This window comes from Lagopus leucura, unplaced genomic scaffold (genome assembly GCF_019238085.1).
Source record: "Lagopus leucura isolate 7727_CA_CO unplaced genomic scaffold, USGS_WTPT01 Super-Scaffold_739, whole genome shotgun sequence".
Lineage (NCBI taxonomy): Eukaryota > Metazoa > Chordata > Aves > Galliformes > Phasianidae > Lagopus > Lagopus leucura.
In genome coordinates this window covers 1,355,138-1,377,707 of record NW_024962255.1, presented here as the reverse complement: position 1 = coordinate 1,377,707, position 22,570 = coordinate 1,355,138, and the positions used below count along the sequence as shown (strand labels likewise).

Sequence of the window (22,570 nt, the reverse complement as noted above, 5' to 3'; positions counted from 1 at the left end):
AAGCCAGGCTCTTCTCGGTGGTGTGTAGTGATAGGACTAGGAGTAAGTGGCCTAAAACTTGAACATAGGAAGTTCGTGCTAACATGCAGAAGAACTTCTTTGTGGTAATGGTGGTGGAGCACTGGAACAGGCTGCCCAGAGAGGTGCTGGAGTTGTCTTCTATGGAGACATTCAAGACCCATCTGGACGTCTACCTGTGCGACCTATTATAGGGTACCTGCTTTAGAGGGGGGATTGGACTTGATGATCTCTTGAGGTCCCTTCCAACCCCTGCGATTCTGTAATTCTGATATGAAACAGTTAAATCAAACGCTCCCATGTATGTCTGTTTTGAGTGGCTAAGTTAAGTTGGACTTAAAAAGGGATTCCCAGAAGGGCTTAGGTAACAGTCAGGATTTCGTTTCCCAAAGAAGCATAAAACGAGGGTAATGAAAGGCTTGACGTGGGAGAGAGGTGGGCCTGTTTGTGGCAGGCAGTGCTGGCCCTCTGAAGTGCCCTTGCTCTCTGCCGCTCTTTGCCACCTGAAGTTCATGAAGGCACTGGCACAGGAGCGCTGCCTGTGGGGATTTCAGGGGCACACTGAAGATCAAAAGAACAAAAGCAAGAAGGGATAAGGCTGTGACAGTGTAGTGGATGTATTTCAAATCCCTTTTATTTTACAGCGCTGTCTGAGAAGGTTAGTTGGAGGTGTATTGCTGCTCTGTCATGTCTGATCATCAGGATCCACGAACAAGACAGGAGCAGGATTACTGAGTGAAGCTCTCTACAAAGGACCAACAGAAAACTAAAAGCTTCACATCAGAAACTTGAAAATGAGATTCAAGCGTCTTATTTTCTGTTGCAGTCTAAAGTAGCCTGATGTTGAAGAGACAGCATCTGAATGATCAGCATTCTGCAGCATACCATTCATCAGTGTTATGTTATGTGCACGGGATGTGGAGAAGTGGGATGAAATGTAGTTGGCTAGCAGTGGTGAATATTTGCAAATACTGATTAGGGAATCACATGGTGGTGAACAACCCACCTTTAATCAGGAGCTCAAGTGTCACCGGGCCTTAGATTTTCCCTGAAAGGAAGGCACTAAAAATAGGCTCCAGAGCTGAAAACAGACTGCACACAATGTGCCTAATACCTCTGTCATCTGTGACTCAGTTTAAAATGGGAAATGCATTAAAAAAAGAAAAAGGTTACTCTTGGTCATGGAACTATACTACGCAAGTGGAAAACCAAGCCTTGGACAAATTTCCTTAATTCTACAGTAAAATGATTATTTTTTTCCTATTTGTCATATAAACGTAAACTAGTACTTTGATGTATACCAAGTGTGTCTGTCCACCACAGAACAGAGCAACTATAAGGTAAGTAGGAGAGAACAGAGATCGCCTATATGGCATTTTACTTCCTGTAGTGGCATGGAAGTGTTTTAAATGTGTTCTTTACAGAAGCAGCTATCATTTTTGAATGGTAGCAGAACATAATTATGATGTCAATTTCCTGAGTTTTCTGTAAATATTAGTGAATTCTTATAAGCTTCTACTTTTAATTTAAATGCACAACTATGCAAGTTTCATAGTTTAAATTTCACAGGTGTCAGTAGTGCTTATTGTGTTGGACTAAGTGACCTCTGGAGAGCCATTACAACCAAATTGTTCTATGTTTCTGTATATAGGAAACTGCTTTGAATGCTCCTGAGGTATTGCACTACAAGATTTTGTTACAGAAAGCCCAGAAAGGAATCTCATTTTACCTAAATCACTGTTGTCATTGTTTTCTGCATGAAGGCTCATACAAGGGAGTACAACTTACCACGTTATAACACATATAACCTGCACTGTAGATAGCACCTCACCTGTATTAGAAGTAGCAGCTTTCAAAATTAAATTCTCAGCGTTCCTGTACCTTTAGACAGCTGTAGAAAAATTAGAGGTAGAGGAAAGGAGAAAAAAGTACAAGACCAGAAAAAAAAGGAGAATTATTGGCAGAGAGGACAGTCTGTAGGTATGGAATTAAGCCTTTCAGGAAGAGAGAAGTAGAATCAACATCTCAAGTAAATCTCAAATACTCAGAGTGAATCCATAACCACTGCACACAGTGTGATACATTACATAAGAAAGTATTTTAAATTCGTCTAATGTATATAGAATCATAGAACGGCTTGTGTTGGAAAGGACACCAAGAATCATCAAGTTCCGACCCCCCTGCCTCAGGCAGGGCCTCCATCCTCCAGATCTGGTACTAGACCAGGCTGTCCAGGGTCCCATCCAACCTGGTCTTTAACACTTCCAGGGACAAAGCATCCACAGCCTCTCTGGGCAGCTGTTCCAGCACCTCACCACTCTCTCTGTAAAGAACTTCCCCCTGACGTCCATCCTAAATCTTCCCTCCTTGTGCTTAAAACCATTCCCCCTTTGTCCTATCACTATCTACCCTTGTAAAAAGTTGATTGCCCTCCTTTTTATAATCACCTTTTAAATACTGGAAGGATGCAGTTAAGTCACCCCGCAGCCTTCTCTCCTCCAGGCTGAACAAGCCCAGCTCCCTCAGCACGTCTTTGGAGAGAGAATTATCCAGCCCCCTGATCATCTTCATGATGATCAGATTTTACATATAAGAAGCAATATAAGCAGATAGGATTTTAAAATGAGAATCTATCAAAAAATAAGCAGAGTTTAAGGTTGGAGAAACATATCATGGTAAATGGACCACAACCAAAGAAGTATTTCAACCATTTTCACACTCGTGGCAGTTCATTGTTGAGAACCGAGGATTTTTGATATCAGTAGGAATTCCTGTTCTTGTCTGCTTAACATCTTGAATTCCAGTCTGTTTTAAGCTCTTTCGCATATTTCAGTTCAGCTCATGCCATGTTTGATCATCTGAGCTAATGGTTTTCGGTCTCCAGTACATGACCATTTAGTATTCTGATGGCCAATTCTGTCTGTTCAGATTTGGCAGTTCAGAACTGTACCCAAGAGAAGAAATTGTTTTTCCTGAGCTTGCAAATAAATGATGTTAGTTTATTCTACTAACTTGGCTGCAGTTTCTCTTTACTGATGCATTTCAGCAACTAGAACAATTATCTTAGATTAGCATTTCCTCTTCTGAAGGCTGCCTGGTAGAAGTACAAGCTGGAGAGTTTTCTCGACATACTTGTCAAATATCTAACTTCTTTTTTGTAATTTTCAAACTCTGTGGCCTTGAAATCTCTAATATAAGAAAATGAATTTCCTGTAAAGTGTTCCTTTGAGAACGAGAGAATACAATAGAACAAAACCAGAAGTCTGAATAGTAAGATGAATAGTTTCATATCCAAACATTGGCTGCTATGATCCAGCTCAGATCTGAAGTTCTCTAATTAGGTGGCCTTATGAAGAGAGCCAGCACTCAGGAGAAAATGGCAAAAATAACTTTATAGCAGACTAACCCATTAAAGAAATCTACGGGAGCCCATTTCAATGTGGAGATTTTAAACAATACGTTTCATCTGTGGATTATAAGCTTCTGGGTTTTGTTTTTTTTACTGTGCACATTCATTGATGAATCTCTGAACTGCTTGATTGTATCATTGTCAAATTGCATACTCCTCATAAAAGCAGAATTTCTACACATCTTTCAAGTAAAAACAGGCAGAGTGAGCCTCTAAATTTAGGAGTTGGTTTTGTGCCAGCCTAAATGAAACTTGTCTATTTTTGAGTGTTACGATGTGATTAAGTTTCGTAGGTGGCTCACCACTCCATTAAATCATGCTTTTGCAGCTATGGGCTTTCTGAATTTCATTTAATTTATATTTGCTTGCAGTGTTTTACTATTCTTATTTAGTTTTATTTAGAGTCACATTTAATTGATTTCCAAAATCACCATCCAGATGGACTGAAATTAACATCAGCTATGAAAGTAATTATCAAAGGCTCTCCCATTTTGTGTAAGGGCTAAAATCTGCCAATATTAGAAAATGTATAGTGTGATGTCTTTACAAATTGCTCTAAGTAGAATGAAATCATGGTATGGTTTGGGTTGGAAGGGACCTTTAAGATCATGTAGTTCCATCCCCCTGCTATAGGCAGGGACACCTCTCACCAGACCAGGTTGCTCACAGCCCCATCCAGGCTGGACTTGAATGCTTCCAGGAAGGGGGCATCCACAGCCTCACTGGGCAACCTGTTCCAGTGTCTCACCACCCTTACAGTAAAGAATTTCTAGTCTAAATCTGCCCTCTTCCAGTTTGAAGCCCTTAGAGTTAGGAAAAAATGATAAACTGGTAATGCATAGCCCAGTAATTTTCGTTTTTGTGGGAAGGTTCCTGGAGGATATACCCAACTCCTCTAGTGTTTTTCAAAAGTATTTAAGATGTGAAGGTGGCAATAGTTTGTTCTTTTAAAGAAGGGAAGGGCTGTCTTCAAATTTCAAGGTTGTGAAAATTTGAAGATAATTCCTATGAGTTTCATTTTGCTTCTTTCCTTTTTATTTTAGACTAGCTAGACCCAACTGGACCGTTGCAGCCACTGACAAACCACTGAACTTGCCCCCTGATATTACAACATCCAATATTATTGTATATTCTTTACATCATCTTTCTTCATAAAATCATTTAAATATCAGTTTTCTAGAAAAGTCCACAGAAATGAGCTCTTGTTGGTTTAAGACTGTGAGGAAATATTACAGCAATCTGGAATGGGCACACAGTGACACCTTGTATGTTTAGAAGCACAATTAATTAATCTAATTGCTTGCAGAAAGAGAGCAGTGTGTGAGAAAAAAACTGGGAGGACAGAAGTGGTTCTGTGATTCCTTCTTTTGACATTATCGGGAGTTTAGCTGACAGAAATCTTTACAAGCTCTTCATACATTCCAGTCTTTTCATTTGCTTTGAGCACTTAATGAAATAGGAAAACTGAAGAGTGTAAAAGCAGGCAAAAAGAAATGAAAGATTTTCTGAAATACAAGAAGAAAAATGCTGACCTTTCTAGAATTACCTGATTTTCCCTACTTAAGATATTCTTAAGTAAATACTGAGCCAGAAATTTTTCCAATAGCTGTAGCCTCTTGCTGCATCTGGGTGATGTTAGTTTTGTCCTATGTGCACAAACACTAATCTCCCTTAAAAAGAAAGTGCAAGATCCAATTTAGCACTCCCACTCACATTTGGTTTGCCATTTGACACAATGGAGGGGCTTGGGTGTCTTTTAAACCCGTAATAATAAAAAAGAATCCCGTTTTCTTCCCTGCAAACAATTGGCCAACTCCCACTGACAGCATCCTTTGCATCCTCCCGCACAATTTCCATCCCTCCTGGAGCTGTGGTATTAGCTGGAATGCTAGAGAGGCTTTCAGAGAAACAGAGGTCTTGCTGGGGTGGGGATGGATGATGGGGAACATCTGTCTCTGAAGAACTGCAGGAAATACTAAACGGGGAGTGTCGTTAGAAGAGTGGTTCCAAAGAAGTGATTCAGCATTAATGAGGGGATAACCTGCCATGTTTGGCTGAACTATACAGACAAGTATCAAATGACAACTCTGCCTTATTTTGCTGTTTTCCAGCTCCAGCAATTTGAATGTAAATCCTCAATTAACCTCCTTAAATTCCATTGTTGCCCATCATGAGCAAGAACTGTGGATATTGGTAGGAGGTTTCTTTGAAAAGAATAATAATGATATAATTAATATTGTTGACGTTTAAACATTTGTCATTATATTTCAGAGCTAATGATCCTTTAAGCGATATTCAGGTCTCCCAGAATTGTATTTTCAAGCTTTTGGAACGTAGTTTGTATTTAGTGTTTTATTTTCAAGCTGTGTTGAAGGAAGATAATTTGTTACTGTTGGTTCACATTTGTGAGATTGTCTCAGTAATACTGAAGTGCAGTTGGTAATGCAAATTCAGACTTGCCTCAGTAGATATAGGCTATTATGTGGCTTATGCAGGTTTGTTTTACTATGTAGTACTTTGCAAGCTCTTTCTGTGAAAGATGGAAATGAGAGAAGTCATGTACATCTGGAGAGTTTCTACAATGACAGCGGAAGTTGAGAGTCTTTAGAGGAGCATGCTTTTCCTGTCTCTCAACATGCATAATGAGATAGGAAGGAGAATGTGTCTTGTCTTCTTGCATCTCTTGTCACAAGCATTGACAAGAGGAGACAGATATCACTGTTTTCTTTTTCTAAGTAACTCACAGGTGCGCTCACAAAAGTGAATTACCTTAGACCTTTCTAAAGAAGCTGCTCCATCCCAATAGCATCCCTTCTGGTTGGGAGACTTGAGGGAATTCGAACCTCCAGCTGTTTGACACTAGTGTGGTATGTCTGCCTTGAACCACTTTGAAGAAGAGCAGAGGAAAAATAGCAAAATGAGCTCTGTTTCCTGTCTAGATTTACCAGGTCTGTGTTGTGTGTGCTTGAAAGTGATCAAGTGTTACACTGGACATAGGAGTGGTCTCACTGCTTTGCTTGGTTTGTTTGGTTTTGTCTTTGAAACTTTCCTTGGGACTTCAGTAATATACAAATGAAATGGTCTTTTACTGCTCTTCTGCTCTGTTGATTGTGTACTGAGATAATGAACACGTATTAAATCCATTAGGGTGCTGCTAAGTTTTTCTTTTGTGGGTACAGATTAGTTCAAGCAGGGTCAGTGTTTAAGGCAGGACTTAGAAAAGCCTGGCTGCTTGGTCTGTGGACCTCCTCCTCACTTCTCTTATGGTCAGGGCTTGTGATACCTCCTCAGCTGGGACCAGCTGGTAATGGAGCTATTCTGTGGTAACACTGAGCACAGGGATGAGGGTGGGATGACTGAACTCATCCATTTAGACATAAAACAGTATCTGCAGACAGGAGCAGGCAGCACTGTGCTGCCGTTGACTCCTTCAAGGATTTCTCCAGGGAGCTGCTCCCACAGGTTCTCAGAGGCTCCAGAAAGTGATTTTCATGTGGAAGTCCATCCTTGAGATGTCATTCTTTTAGAAAATAGTCTAAGCTTTTATGTCTGCAATGGGTACATTATCACTTCTTAAGTTTGTAGTGATAAAATGACAGTTAATGAAGATCTTACACTCTACAAGCAATCTAATCTGGGCAAACAATAGCCTTTTTTTACAGCTTTTTCTTAGCAAAAGTTTTGATTCTGCAAAGACATGAACCTGACTATGAAATGTATATGTGCACTAAGTTCCTGTGTGCAAGTAGTGGCAGTAAGGCTGAGGTCACTGTGAGGAGAGGTTGGAGATGCCCCAGCTGCATCCAGGAGGTTCTTATGCAGGAACTCAGTGACTTATTCTTCGTTTGCTGTGCTTCGGTTTTGTGGAAGTTGGGCCATCTGTTACAGCACTTCTGAATTTTTTTTTTCCCCTCACATGTTTGGGACAGTTTTCCAGTATGTCATCTGTGAGATTCTTCTGCCCCATGTTATTGCCATGGAGGTTGTAAACTGAGTAGGTCAATCGTACGTTGAAAGATGTTGACTGAAAGGGCTCTCCATAGGCTGGTTATTAGGAAGCTGTGGCCATTAGGGCTTAGTGCATTGATGTAGTGCAGAGAAAAAGCATGAAGGAATTTTTCTCATTAACACTTTTAATTAACTTTTAATTGATTCTTAGAAAGATAAATGGCTTCATTATAATGTCTGAAAATTAACACCTTCACCAGAGTTACGGATTCATGGGTATCTCCCAAGTGTTGTTCTTAGTAGCAAAACATAAAATTCTCATGTCTTCTCAGTTGTGTGTAGCCACACTTCCAAAAGTCTCGCAAATGAAAATACCTTTCTCACAGAATGGCCTTGTTAAATTTACATGACCCTATTCATCATGCCTTAATTTAATTAAAAGAAGGAAAAATAACTGGTCAGCATTGAAATTGTGCTCCAGTGCCTCTAGGAATAGTGAGTTGTGCCCGTCCTTACCAGGGCAGTTACACAATAACCAGAATTGCTTAGCTGATGTGAAATCTGAGGCTTAGTTCCATTCAGGAGGGCAAATACCAACTGGATAAAATCTAAGCGTTTATCTATTGCAATCACCAGCGTATTCTGCACGTGCAAGACTGAGCGTGAAATTTGATTATGTTGATTTTGAAGAACATGATACATAAACTGTTGAAATTAACGTAGTTCTTCAGAGAGCAATGATTAAAACGTCACTAGATTTAACAAACCTTAATTAAAATGAAAATTTTTAATGAGTCTGTCCATTCTAGCTGACTACATTTGTCCTAAGCATGGATTCTGTAGTGATTGGCATCCGTGTAACAGCCAAATAGCAGCATATAATAAGAAATGTGCAATATGCATTAAAACTTGGTACTTTTTTCTGTTTCGTTAGGCTACAGATCCGGATGCAGGTGTTAATGGTCAAGTTCATTACAGTCTGGCAAACTTCAGGAATCTTTTTCGAATCACTTCAAATGGCAGCATATATACAGCAGTTAAGCTGGACAGAGAAGTACGAGACTATTATGAACTTATTGTTGAAGCAACAGATGGAGCTGTGGACCCTCGCCGTTCAACACTAACTTTAGCAATCAAGGTACTGGATATTGATGACAACAGCCCTGTTTTTACAAACGCTTCCTACACTGTCTCAGTTCCTGAAAATCTACCACCTGGCACTGTCTTCCTGCAGATAGAGGTAAGAAAGTGTTACCGAATGGAAGAAAATGTTTAGTAAATGTTCTGCAGTACTATGCATGTTGTTACCTAACTTGTCAGTGAGACAAAAAAAAAAAAAAAGCAAACTGAAATCAAGGAAGGTGTGATACTTAGACTAAAAAATTCATGACCTTTAGATGTCAACTTGTTGAGGTTCTCCTGGAAATAAGAGCAATTATTTATAAAATTGAAGAATGCTGTCTTCACTCCACTGTCATGTTTTGGAATATTGTTTTGCAAAATGCTTTAAATGCTTTTAGTTTCTCCTTGAAAACTCATCACAGTGCTCTAGGTTTTCGTGTAGGTTGTTAAAGATAGAGCTTTGTCTCAATGAATTCAAACGTTTAAGATAAACCTACACATCTACTCTCTCTTTGTATGTAACAGATGCAAAGCACACAATGACACTAGTTGATAGAGCTACAACACACTACTGTTCAACATAGTCACCACCATCAGCTATGCATTTTCACCACCAATAAACAAGCACTTGCCATACTACCAACATCCTCCTCTGGTTTCTTGTGCCAACATAGCAAAGTAGGAGGCATTATTTTCAGAGCAGCCCTTGTAATTAATGGAGTTGAGTAGTTGTTTCCAGCGTGATCAACCCCACATCAAGCTTGTCATCTAAGATAGCAGGGGGCACCTGAAGTGCTGTCTTCTCTTTGTTGTTTGTATAGGAAGAAAACAAAAATACAAAACAAAAACAGAAAAACATAATCAAGCGAGAGTTAATTGTTCTAACTCATCCTTCTGCCACTTCTCTAAATATAACTGAGATTCATTTCCCATAAGGTGGCAAGAGCCTCCTGATGTTTTGGTCAGCATACCTTAATGAGAAGCTGTTTGCAGGTAAATTTTAAGTCAAATGAACAGCTTAAAAAATTGCATAATATTCCTCCTGATGAAAATTAATATTTTTTGTCTAAATACTGGTATGAAATAAAACCATCGATGTTGCTCTACAAAGTAAGGTCGAAAATCTGCTTAGTGCAGCATTCTCTACCTGGCAGTGGCCAATAGTGGCTGCCCAGAGAAGAGACCAAGAACAGAAGCCTGTGTTGAGTCTTGCCCAGAATACTGTGCTCATTTCACATGGCAAGTATGTTCTAATTTAACAACCTCCAGTGGATTATTGCGCAGTAGTATTAAATGTTAGAATAAGGTAACAAAATGTATTTACAGTTCCTGCAAAATGGATTTTGTTTGCTTTGAGGTATTTTTTCTTTTTCTGTATGGCATGCTCTAGGCGAAAGATGTTGATCTTGGTTCTAATGTTACCTATCGAATCCGGACGCAGGAAGCACTCGAGTATTTTGCACTGAACAAGTATACAGGCGAGTTATCTCTTCTGAAGTCCTTGGATTATGAGTCATTCTCTGACACAGATGCAACTTTCACCTTCCTTGTGGAAGCCTTTGACAGCAAGGGCACTATGCCTCCAGGTCTTGCTACCGTCACAGTCAGGGTGAAGGTAAGAGCAGCAGCTGGTCTGTTGACAGCATCCTCTCCTTTTTATTACAAAACATCTTCACAACCCTTACAGGTGTCCCAGTGACACGCAGGAGCACAGCAGCAGTATTTCTGCTTTCTTGCTTTTTCACTTGTGGGGAACTGCCTTTTTCTGACAGCAACTTGTTCTGTTAAACACACACTTTATAACTGCTATCATTGCTTTGCTATTTGCAATTACATAGTTAAATCTTGGTTCATAGATCTATGAAGTACAGGAATAGATGACAAACAGGAAAACATTTAATCCCTTAGAACTGCTGAAAATTGAAATAAATACCTAATGGAATTGTTTGCAAAAATGACACCATCACGTTTCATTTAAAGCTCTCATAAATTGTAATATTATGAACCATTCAGGTGTGCTGAATGCTGATGGAGCACACTAAGTCTTATATTTCAGTTTCAGCTACTTGAAAATACAGAGCTGCAAAAAAATAGGCTTACTCAGTGGTCTTGTGCTATGAATCATTTTTATGCCATGAGTTACATCACCTCTGTTTCTGCTGTCTCACCAGTAATAGGGGGATAATGGTTTTCTGCTCGGTAAGGATCCGTGTGCTCGTGGCAGAGGTCGTAGCACTCCACCAATCTTCTGTTGTTGATGCGCTCATAGAATCATAGAATGGCCTGGGCTGAAAAGGACCACAGTAACCATCCAGTTCCAACCCCCTGCTATGTGCAGGGTCGCCAACCACCAGACCAGGCTGCCCAGAGCCACATCCAGCCTGGCCTTGAATACCTCCAGGGATGGGGCATCCACAACCTCCTTGGGCAAAGGTCATGTCCAAGGATAGTTTAGATCCTCTAAAGCATATTCCCTTGCGTTTATGGTGGTGCAGTTATGGAGACAGTCAGACAAATCCTTTTGTCTGGTTGCTTCATGTATTTATTTGTTTATTTTTTCTTTGTTGGTGGACAACAGCTGTGGGAGAGAAGGGAATTTAGTGTCTGATATTTGAGCTATGAAGCAAAAATTGTAGCAGAAGTGTGGCTCAGAAATGTGCACTTCAATACCTGGAAACTTCAGTGTAAATGTAATTCTGCAGAAAGTATTCAGCATGTATTCATCAGTTTGTGGTTCAGCTTAACTGTGTGTCTAGAGATGCTATGGATTGCTGATGCTGAGTAATTCTGTAGATCTCTACTGCACTCTGTATTATTCTAAGGACAGCAAATATGTCAGATTATTAGCATTGATGGCAACGTAAGAAAGCTTCTACAGTACCTCTCTGTCTTTGCAAAAATTTTGATGCACTGCTTCTGCTTCCTATTAGTCTGCCCTCTGAACCAGTGGTTTCCAAGCAAGTTAAAGAAAAATATAGCTTTTGACATCATTCCATTAGCCTTTGTTTATATTTCCATGGAGGAAGTTGCTCAAACCTTCATTTTTTCTAGAAGAACCTTTTACCAAGCACAGTGATTTTCTGCAAGAATTGAGTTTTGTTTTGATGTTAAATTAGCTATTCTGAAATTGGAATGTATTCAGAGAAAAGCTGCAATTCTGTTTGGTCTCAATGTTGTGGACAGAATGTGGCCTGAAAAAGAAAACAAACAGTTTCTATTTTGCATGAGAAAGGAAGAGTAGGAGGGGAAGAATGAAGAAAAGAGGTAGAAAAAAACAGCAAAGCATTGACTATTATCTTCCTCCACACAGGGCTGACTCTTTCAATCCATCAATTTTGTCAACTGAATAACTGAATATGTGTAGGTCTCATATGTGTGGCTCTCAAGATGGGGAAGGGTTTGTGGAAAAAACTATTTAATATCTCACTTTGTTGGACAGAGGCCATTAATGGGTGCATATCAGAGAGGAGCTAAAAATTTAGAATCTTGATCAGAACAAAGGTCTAGAAAGAAAATAATGGATTATTTTGAAGCTATGGAGGAACTTTACTTAAATTCATAATTTTTTGGGGGGGAAAAAGAAAGGAATTGAAATCAGAACTTTGCTTGAGATGAGAAGGACTTCTAGGACAACTTGAATGGCTGATTCTAGAGCAGCTGGACAAGAACAAGGAGAGCAGCTGGCTAGGTGTGAGAAGCAATGGAATAGTAACAGAATGCTGCAGTATAGTTTGGGTTTGTTCTCATCTGCCCTTGATAAGAAGGGAGAGAGCTAACGTGCATTGACTGGGGATGAAAAGTCCAGATCAGTGCTGAGAAAGCCCAAAACTGAAGTTCTCTCAAGGACAGAAGCATTCATACTGTACAGGGCCAATGTCAGCGCATTGTGGCAAGCTGACAGAGGATGCTGATCTCTGATCAGCAGCTTTGTGAGGATGTTTACAGGGTACTGACTCTGGCCTCAGATCTTGAATGCATAAATGACGCTGTATGAAGCAGCCTCACCCTCGCCTGTCCATTGTCTGATCAAAATCTGGTCTTTTATTCCTCTGCAGTCATAACTGTGGTCTGAGCTGTTGCTGTAGGGCAGAACTAAATCGATAACTCCTGCTGAGCATATTTGTTGTTTCATGGGTGTGGTTTATATTTTTTTGAGTGAAGACATCTGTGCAGGGAATCACGGTGGTTTTTAAAAATGGCAATTTTTGCCAGACAGTCTCCCAACTCAGAAGCTGTGTGTGTGGATAGGGTGCTTCTGTGTGGGGATGCACATCCCCCTGCCACAGCTCTGCAGGCATCTTTCCTGCTGAACCTGCCTGCTCCAGAATAGGAGTGCGGTGTATTCTTCTTACTTGTAAATGTGCTTTCACTTTATTTAGATTAGAGCTATTTCTTTAGTGCAGCACAGGTGACCCTGAATAGGAAATAAACCAAGTGCAAGTCTATTGTAGTCCCCATAACAACAGTTAGGCAGCTTACAGACTTTGTTAACTCTGTAAGTCTGCAAAGTCTAACTCAAAAAAAATGTCTTAAGAGAAAACCAGAAGCCAGCAGTAAGGCAACATGAGAACCAAGCAGGGAATGTATGTAACCGTGAGGGATGCAGTCTTTTTGGGCCAGTTCTCCTCTGCTAACAATCATCATTTTTCATAGCCCAGCTTTAAATAGGGAGCATTATATTTTTTGCTCTGTGATAGGATTCTGTTAACCAACTATGTACAACATCTGATGGTGTCTATTATTTATGTGATGTAAAGTGAATGAGCAGCAGTGCAGTGTACCCATAATCACACAGATCTTTGTAGCTGGGAGGAGGGTGAATACATGCTGTGACTTTCTTTAGACACTCAGCCTTTGGCGTGACAAGTTACAAATAGTTTATATTAACCTTCCCTGAACTTGATCAAAGCACAGACTGCAAAACAACTTAATCTGTTACCTACACGTCAGTGTTGAAATACATTTGCTGCTGCTGCTGCAGCCAAGTGGCCCTTTACAATGTATGACGTCAACTCTTTATACAGAGGAAATTGAAGGTAAATTAAAGAGCTGTGTGTTTAATAAGGAAATGCATCCTGCACTGACTGTGCCTTTAAAAAGCTGTATTTAGCCAGAAAGTAGTAGTATTAGCCTCCTTAAAACAAAATTTCCTTCTCTGGTTTCCTGTTTTGTAAATCAGGCGCTGTTGTATTGTTTCTGGTATGACTGAAGAGGAATAGTGTAAGTGGCATGGAGTTCCTTTGGCCAAATTAAAAAAAAAAAAAAAAAAAAAAAAAGCAAAACGACAAAAAAGAAACAACAGAAAATGCCAGATGACTTTGTCAGTAGCCTTACACAGCCTGAGGTTTTTCATTTTTCTTCAGCTTTCAAATTTCTCTTGCTGCTTATGTATTTTTTCACCATAACTGTCTTATCTTAGGATGGATGGAGAGATTACACAAGCGTTCATTTTTGTTAATTGATAATTATAGGCTGGTCTGTAATCAAGAACACAAAACTTACTTTGTTTTGTGTATGTAGATATATATATGAATATATCTATAAAATTATGCAACTTAGAAGGAGTTCTTGAAAATGTAGTTTAAGAAATGAAAATTGCAAGCAACTTCAAGAGACAATTTTTTTGTCACTGTTGAGGCCTCATTTCTCTCATCGTGTTAACAGCAGAGATTTGCATTTGTGTGGAGTCTGAGAGAGCTGAATTATCTGCTAAGGGTGTCTGTAGTGCATATTGCACTTTAAAGCACCCTCTCCTAATATAAATGTTTTCAAGTATTGGGAGAAGTGGAATCATTACTGTTCAAATGGTGTGCTTATGTTAGGAATTTACTATGGTGGCAGAGCTGTTTCAGAGAAAAAAAAAAAAAAGACTTTTTTCCTTTTTATGCTACTGTTAAATGAATAATGTATTCCTAAATGTACATGGTAAGAATCTTTGTATCATGGGGCCTGTAAACAGCTTGCATGTTACGACCTTCTCTTATCAGTAGTACCATCGTTATTTTTTGTATCAGTTTGTCTCTTTCTTGTTTATTATAATTGCTTTTTCTTCTTCCTTCCGTAATCTGGGAAAAGATTACTTTTTACTTTTTCAAGTAGAGTATATGGTAGAATAGTAGTAGTATATGGCTGGTGATTCAAAGTGATAAAGCAACATGAATAAATAAAAACTGATCTGTATGTTTCTAGTGATGCTCTATTACAATTCTACCAGCAAAACAATTCATGTAATTCCTACTGTGCCTTAATCCCAGTGGGCTGTTATTACACAATGAATTTCCAGATGTGGTAAACCTGACTATATCCATTTGTCCAAAGGGATGGTGAATTCCCAAACTGCAGCTGTCAAATTAATTTTCCAAGAGAAGTACAAAATAGAGAAGATTTGCCACTAAAATACTCCTCCTGCTTCTCTGTGAAAGAGATTGGAGGTTGGAGCTTTGGGAGCTCAGTTGGTTTGTTTTCACTGTGTCAGATGATTCACTTTTTTATTGAAGTTTGGAGCCATGCTTTGTTGGTTTTTTTTTTTCTGTCATTGCTTTTAGTAACAGTATGTCTACAACAAATGAGTCATCTGGGATTTCATACAATCTTTTTTTTTTTTTTTTTTTTAACTGTCAAAAGATCCTTTATTAGCCAGAGCAAAAGCTCGCACCAACTAGGGTAAGTGCCTGCCTGGAGTTACTGCTTGTAAACTGAGGAAGTCTCCTGTGTCATGTGGCCTTTAGTGACTGTCTTCTAGTCTGGTTAAAAATCCCTGGTGGCAGGAGAACTGCTACCCAAACTTCAGTCCTGAATATGTGGAGAGCAAACCTGAGACTGCTTGGGGAAATAACTTGCAGAGTACCCTGAGAAACCTACTTTTGCGGAGGCACTGGGGAAGCCAATTGGTGTCACCTTTTTGCATTTCAGTAGAGCTTTCAGTACTGTTTCTTAGAGCATTCTTCTGAACCAAATGCCCAGCATACAGCTAGACACAACCATAATGAGATGGATGGGTGAGCAGTAGGCTTGACAGGTCAGGCTTATAGGGGCAATGTGAATGGGGCTACACCAGCCTGGTGGCCGGTCACTGGTGGCTTTCTGCAAGGCTCAATTTTAGGGCCTGTTCTCTTCAGTGTATTCACCAGCGACTTGGGTGCATTGCTCAAAGTAAGTTTGCAAGTGGCACTGAATTGGGAGGAGCTATCGACTCCTTTGAAGGTAGAGAGGCATTGCAAAGATCTTGACAAATTGGAGGTCTGGGTGGTCACCAACTGCATGAAGGTCTGGGCAATCTGTTCCATGCCCAACCACCCTCTAGTGCAGAACTTTTCCCCAACCACCTCCCCTGGTGTTTTGCTGACACACTAAGTTTTGAATTACGATACACAGGAGCATAATTTTTGGCTTTTCAGTGGAAGCTTCACTTGGTTCTTGTTCCTAATGAGCACATCATCAGCAGTAAATCATTGTCAGGATTTTATGTTTTGGTGAGATAGAATAATAATAATAATATATGATAACAATAATAATGAATATTTGCTGTCAGAATGCAGGTAATGAAGGATACATGAAAATGAAATGCAGTCGTGAATAAGTAAAGGTCAGACGTCACCAGCTTCTTATATGTCTACAATAAAATTTAGTAATGCTTTCTCAACAAATTTACATATGTAAATTAATGTTTCCTTTCTAACATGTAAAAAAAAACTATTTTTCGTTGTGTAATAGGGCAGTCCAACACAGTGGCAGCCCACTTACAAGAAGGCTGAAGAAAAAAGAAAAAAAAGGACTTGTATTGCCTCCAAGATGTAACTGCTTATTTTTTTCTTGTGTTGGACTGTAGTCTAGTGAACAGATGCATTGTTTCAATCCCAACGTACCTGGCAGGTTGACTTCCTCCCAGCTTGATGCTGTCTGCTAACTTACTGAGGATGCACTCAATCCTATCATCCAGGTCATCAATGAATATACTGAGCAGGACAGGCCCCAGCACTGACCCCTGGGCAACACCACTCGTGACATGTCATCAGCTGGATTTAACTCCATTCACCACCACTCTCAGTGCCTGGCCCTCCAGCCAGTTCTTTACCCAGCAAAGAATGTACCTGTCTAAGCCACGAGCTGCCAGCTTCTCCGGAATACTGTGGGAGACAGTGTCTAGATGTTTAAATGAAAAGTTAATCTTCTAGTAATGAGATTACATTCGAATAACATTTAGGTTTTCTCTCAGGAAAATAAAACTCTATTGTAAGAATAATCTTCTAAAGTCATGGTGTAAATTCTCACTTATTTCAATGCTGAAATCTGAGATTCCAAATCCAGAGGCCTCCATTGGGCTGAAATGAAGGGTCCTGGAACCAAAGTTGCTGGAGGGGCCCAGGAGAGGCTGGGCTGTGGGTGCCCTTAGGGCCGTGAGATCTTGTGGCTTTAGGGGATTTTCATTCTCCTTAATAAAGTATTTTGAGCTTTGCATTGAACAACATCTTTCAGTGGCTAAACTGAAGAGGAATAATGAAACTCAGGAGGAATAATGGTTGTCAAGTACATTGAAATAAAAAGAAAAATTGCTTTGTGGAAGGAGTTTAAAGGGGGAGAGTAGAGGAATGTTTTTCTGTGAAAATCCCTGGTGTTTGGAAATCCCTGCTGATTATTGAATGCTTGTAGGCAGCTTGGATGGGAAGCCACCAGCTCTGGTAATGTGCACATGGACTTAGTTGACAGATGTTCAAAACAAAAGGACAGCAGAAAATTAAGTGTATTGATAACTGGAGAAAAAATGGAAAAGTATGAAAATTTTAGTGTGACATCAGCTATGTTTTGAGGTAAACTTCCTTGCTGTCTCCCTTAGTGGGTTTATGTTAATGTACATTTAATTTTAGTGGAAGTAGGAACCACTTTTAAAATACATTTTTTTCCCCTATTTATTACATATTATAAAAGCCGGTAGACTGCAAAAGGATCTGTAAATGCCTAATATGCATTTATCAGCTCAGACACCGTTCTGTCATTGTGACTTTTACAGTAAGGGCATGTTTATTTCCACTTAGATACAGGTGACTAGAAACCTCACTATCAGTAGTTATAATCAAAGAATACAGTCCCAAAGTAGTAGGAAAAACCCACGGATGTACTTTAAAACCCTTTGTGAAATGATTCACGAACCACAAACATATAATATTTACAAAGCTAATTTCCCTAGCCAACCCATAGTGATTTTGTCAGTAGATCAGAAACAGAAGGAAGTGTGTCTTTGTAGACCTGTAGAAGTTTTGCAGTACAGTGGTTTGTGCTTTGGGAGCTGAAGAGAGAGACAAGAAGGAAGAGCAGCTTAGTGCAAAACTGTGTTTGTAGCACAGTCCCCACAAGTAGGCACTCCTGCATTCATACTCAGTTGATGATGGTAAAAATCCTCTGACTCGTAGTAGTCTAGATACATCAGCAGTACCTCTGAGCTTGCTGTCCTTTGTTTGGGAGTTTATCCCTCTGGAACTGTTCAGCAACTTAATGACTGGATTTTGCTGCTATGGAATTGCAGCTGTTTTAATAAAAAAAAAAGGAGCTAAAAAAAACCACCAAGATGATTTTGTAAACTGTACAAAATAACTACTAGATAAAAAAGGTGTCAGCCTGTTTCCACAGGAAGAAAATTGGAAGAGGGTAAAGCGTTGATTTTTATTATAAGGGCTGGAGGAGAAGCTTCGCTCCTACTTGGTAGGGCTGCCCCCTAGTGCACTGCGGGCTGCAGGCTGCAGAAGTCAAGTGCAGCAGCAGGATTTCCTGTGCATGATGAAAGGGCTTTTAAAGCACAGATGATTATGACTGAGATAGATAGATGCAGATGTGTATCCATATATTTATGTAGGTGCATGTATATTTGTGTAAATATATAAAATAATATTGGAGTGTCACCTTACGGTACTTCTGTTTGTGTCAAGCTGATGAAAAACAAGGTTTCTACCAAAATCCATTTTCTCTTTTTTATTATTATTATTTTTCAGAAAGTCTTCATTAATGATGCTCAAATAAGTCAAATCTCTCACTGTAATATTGCCTGCCATTAATTGAAATGAGAGGCAATGACGAGCTGCAGGTGTAGTTCACTAGAGTGAGCAGGATCTGTGTCCTGATCCCATCACTTACATTAGATCCCAGTGCACTTTAATTATGTCAAGAATTGCCCAAATGTCTTGGTGCTGCCATAGCAGCTCTTGGCACATTTGACTATTGCAGGCTTTGCTGCTCAGGGTATGTTTTTGAAGTGTAGGGTTTTATTTTTATACATGGAACTGGATATCCTTTAGCAGATGGATCTGTAGAACCCAATGCACAGTCACACAGGAGCATTAGCACCCTCCCTGTTTGTGCCTGTCAGGAACAGCCGTGGCTCCATGGTGGAGGAGGTGCAGAATGGGCTGAGCTAGGCTAGCTTCTGCTCTGTGTGTACTGCGGGTAGTGCTGAGGGGCAGTGATGATGCAAAGAAAGCAGATATTTGAATCCACAGAATCATAGAATCATAGAACAGCTCAGGTTGGAAGGGACCCCAAGGATCATGAATCTCCAATCCCTCGCCACATCCAGGGCCACCAACCTCCACATTTAATACCAGCCCAGGCTGCCCAGGGCCCCATCCAACCTGGCCTTGAACACCTCCAGGGATGGACAGGGCATCCACAGCCTCTCTGGGCAGCTGTTCCAACACCTCACCACTCTCATAGTAAAGAACATCCAACCTAAATCTTCCCTCTCTCAACTGGAGGAAGAGCAGAACGTTACACCCAGATGTTGAATAAACATTCTTAACTTGGTGAAGCACAAACATCTTCCAGTGTCCCCATAAATCTAATGTATGTTGTTATCTCTGAAGTCTGTTTAAGTTTACAAGTTAATTTTGTGCTCGGAATGCTGTATTGCAGATCTTTTTCTTCTGCACTGGTTGTGTACTGCCCTCCCACATTGGCAGTACCACCTGTCGAGGAGCACCTACCTTGGTTTTAGTGCATTACTGCCGGTGACTGCCTTCATGGTTTCTAAATTACTTACTGATTTGCTTCTCCATGCCTTTCTTCCCCCATGTTTTTTTCTCCCCATTGACATTCCTGGTGTCTTAGCTCACCAGCATTTTTGTTCATCATTCTCATAATATCTGTAGATCAGTCAGTATTTGCACACATCTTTTTGATTTTTTTGAATGTGATGTGTCTTGTTCAGAGTGTAAGGAAGTTGGCTGGAGTTGAGAGTGATGTCTGAGACAACAAATGAGTTGGCATCAAGAAATCTCTTTACGTTTTCATTTAGTTTTGGGATTCACATGTGTGAATCCTCAAAAATGACAGTATTGGAGTCTGTATGCTTCCTATACTGTGCTTTCTTTGTGCTTTAGATTCTTACTCTTTCTGAAAGGGAAGGATGCAAAAACTTCTGCTGTATTGCTCTTACATGCTGCCCAGCATGAGCAATGTGATACAGAGCCAGAAGTGTTAGGTAAAGGGAAACTGTAATAGGGAGAAAGCTTTGTTTTCTTTATGCTTTGACTTTGAGTCCTTGTGCAAACAAAGGCACACAGAAGTATAATAAATCTTTGGCTGGATGAGCAGTGACACAAGGGCAATTTTGTACTTATATATAAATACGTGGCTGCTACCTTACTGTCAAAATACACAGCCCAAGTATTTCAAAGCAAGATATATAGAGCACATTACCTGTATTTTCCATTTACGTTTTTGTGTGTACTTGATAGTCAATAGCAGCCTGGATTTATATGAATGAAGCAAGGGAATGTGAATAGTTGTAAGATGTTTGCACAGTTTGACCACTGGAGCACATGCACCGCAATAACACACTGCTTGTTGTTATCACTTTGTGGTAAATTACCACTCCATCCCTAACCTGTAGTTATTGATTGCACCAATAAGCCACGTACATTCCAATGCAAAGTCAAGTTCTTGTGGAGTTTAGGCAGAAGCCTTCATCTATAAGGTCATCTTCAGTGCAAGCTGTGCAAGAGCATGTCTGTCCATGTCCTTGGTCTCAAGTCATGTCAAAGACCCAGTACTTGCTCTAAAATGTTATATTTTTATCCAGAGTTCTTCTGTCATGAGAACTTGAAAGTTCTATCTCTGTATCAGAGTCCTCCATGCTGTGCAGCATTCGCTGTGAAGTCCACTGTGATGCAAGGGGAAGTCTAACTGCAGAGGCCACAAGGCTTGGGAGGATTGTGCTTGTGATCTCTTAAGTTCATCTTAAAGTATGGAGTTTGGTATCCTCCCATACTCCTAATAAAATGAGATTTGTATGGTAGTCCATCCTCGGTGCTTTTTGTTCCTTGTGACCTTTTTGGTACCTGTAAGTGCCCATAGCATACGAGGAGAAACATTAATTGCTGAAGGAGATGATAACGTACAGAGGAAATGCCCCAACGTACCTGTAACAAAACCACTTCTTGCTGCATGGGAAATAGCCCAGAAGTCTTTTTTTTTTTTCTTTTTTTTTTTAACCCCCCACACTGAACAAGGACTTCTACTAGAATAAAGAAGCCATTACAGTCAGTAAAGCCTGCATCCACATCGTCTGCCTGCTCCACTCATACCTTCTGCTTGCTTCTGGCCATTCCTTGTCATGGAGATTTATGATTGGTACGTGAGAGACCTGATTACCTGCCTGCAATCACAGTCGTGCTCTCACTGCAGTGCATAGTGCAGCTGTGTGATGGGAGCATGTCATTCTTATGGGGGAACTTTCATTCTGATAAAAGTGAGGCCATAAGCTGAAATTCTGCCACGTAGAACAGGTGGCTGCTTTAAGATTAAGCAGGAGATGAGCCGCAAGGAAAAGCACATGGAGCTGTTCTGTTTAGGGATGACTGAAATGTTTGGTGTCTATTTGGTTGTCTTGGATTGGGCTTATGAGGCACAGTCATGCATAAAGCTCCACTCAGAGGAAAGGTAAGTTAGGACAGAAAGCTTTCTGCCTTTCTGCTTTATGTTTCGCTTTGTATTCCTGGATATTTTCTGGTGATCCATGTATCTTGAAAAACAGATATAGTAAGTAGAATGGCTTGGTCATTTTCTATAGCAGAGCATGTAGTGTATCATCTTTCAACAGGATTAGCCTTTCCAGCACTTTAAGTTGCAGACTGTCAGGAGCTAAGGTACACAAAAGATAACAAAAATATCACGGTGATTCCCCCGCAATGAGCATACAGCTGAGCGTGATCCAGTGCTGCTGCACCGAGGAATAGAGACCAGGTATGGCTGGAGGTTGGCGGCCAGGAGAAAGAGGAGGTTGTGATTTTGTTGTCTTATTTTGTTCTAAAGACAAATAAAGGGATGGGTTATTCCAGGAAAAATCAAGTCATTGTAAGCATTGTACTGGGTTGTTAGCCCAGATGGGGTATTCTTATGGAAGGACAGAAGGTGTCTTCTCTGTGCACGTGCTGTTTATAAAAGTCTGTGTATCCCACTGAAAAACTTCCAGAATCTACAAAACATTACATTCCCAAGTAAACAGATTTACACAGTCATAATACCTGTGCATGTAGCATTGTAGGAGATTCCTCGTATCATACTGGAGATTGCTTTTAATACGGAGATTTCATTTGCCAAGGTTTTCAGAGATACCTTTGTGTCCACTTCAAACAAACTCATTCTGCATCTTTTCTCTGTGGTCGAATGGGCTGTGAATGGCACCTTACAGACTGGGATTGCTGGGTGGTGTTGGCTTCTAGCCACAACACTACATTGCTCTGCACTGGTGTTTCTGAGAGAAGAAGCAAACAAAGGACAGCTAATTCTGAAGAGATGGCATCACTTTGAAGAGTTGAGAGGAGCAAAATTGGTCCTGTAAAATAGTCCTTGGTTTTAGATTCTCAGATTAAGCAAATTATCTTCTTGCAAACAGATCAAGACACTGAAAGTGAAAGATGCAATGCCTGTAATTCCACAAAGAAATGCTAATTTGTTTGAATTTGGATGCTTTTCTGAAATCTTTTCATTAGAAGGCTCTCCTAGTTTGAATTGCCTACTTGTCACTTTTTATTTTAATTTGATGGTCCAATTGTCTCTTTGAAAATCTAAAAATCAGCAAAAAAG

The 22,570-nt window shown here is 40.0% G+C and overlaps 1 protein-coding gene across 1 annotated transcript in view; it reads left to right on the top strand.

The window, feature by feature from the left end:
• Positions 1-22,570, top strand: part of PCDH15 (protocadherin related 15) — a 383,291-nt gene that overhangs the window by 263,933 nt on the left and 96,788 nt on the right. The window contains exons 19-20 of the mRNA XM_042862789.1: positions 8,310-8,615; positions 9,888-10,112. Coding sequence (XP_042718723.1) covers positions 8,310-8,615; positions 9,888-10,112 — 531 coding nt within the window. The remainder of the gene's footprint in view (positions 1-8,309; positions 8,616-9,887; positions 10,113-22,570) is intronic.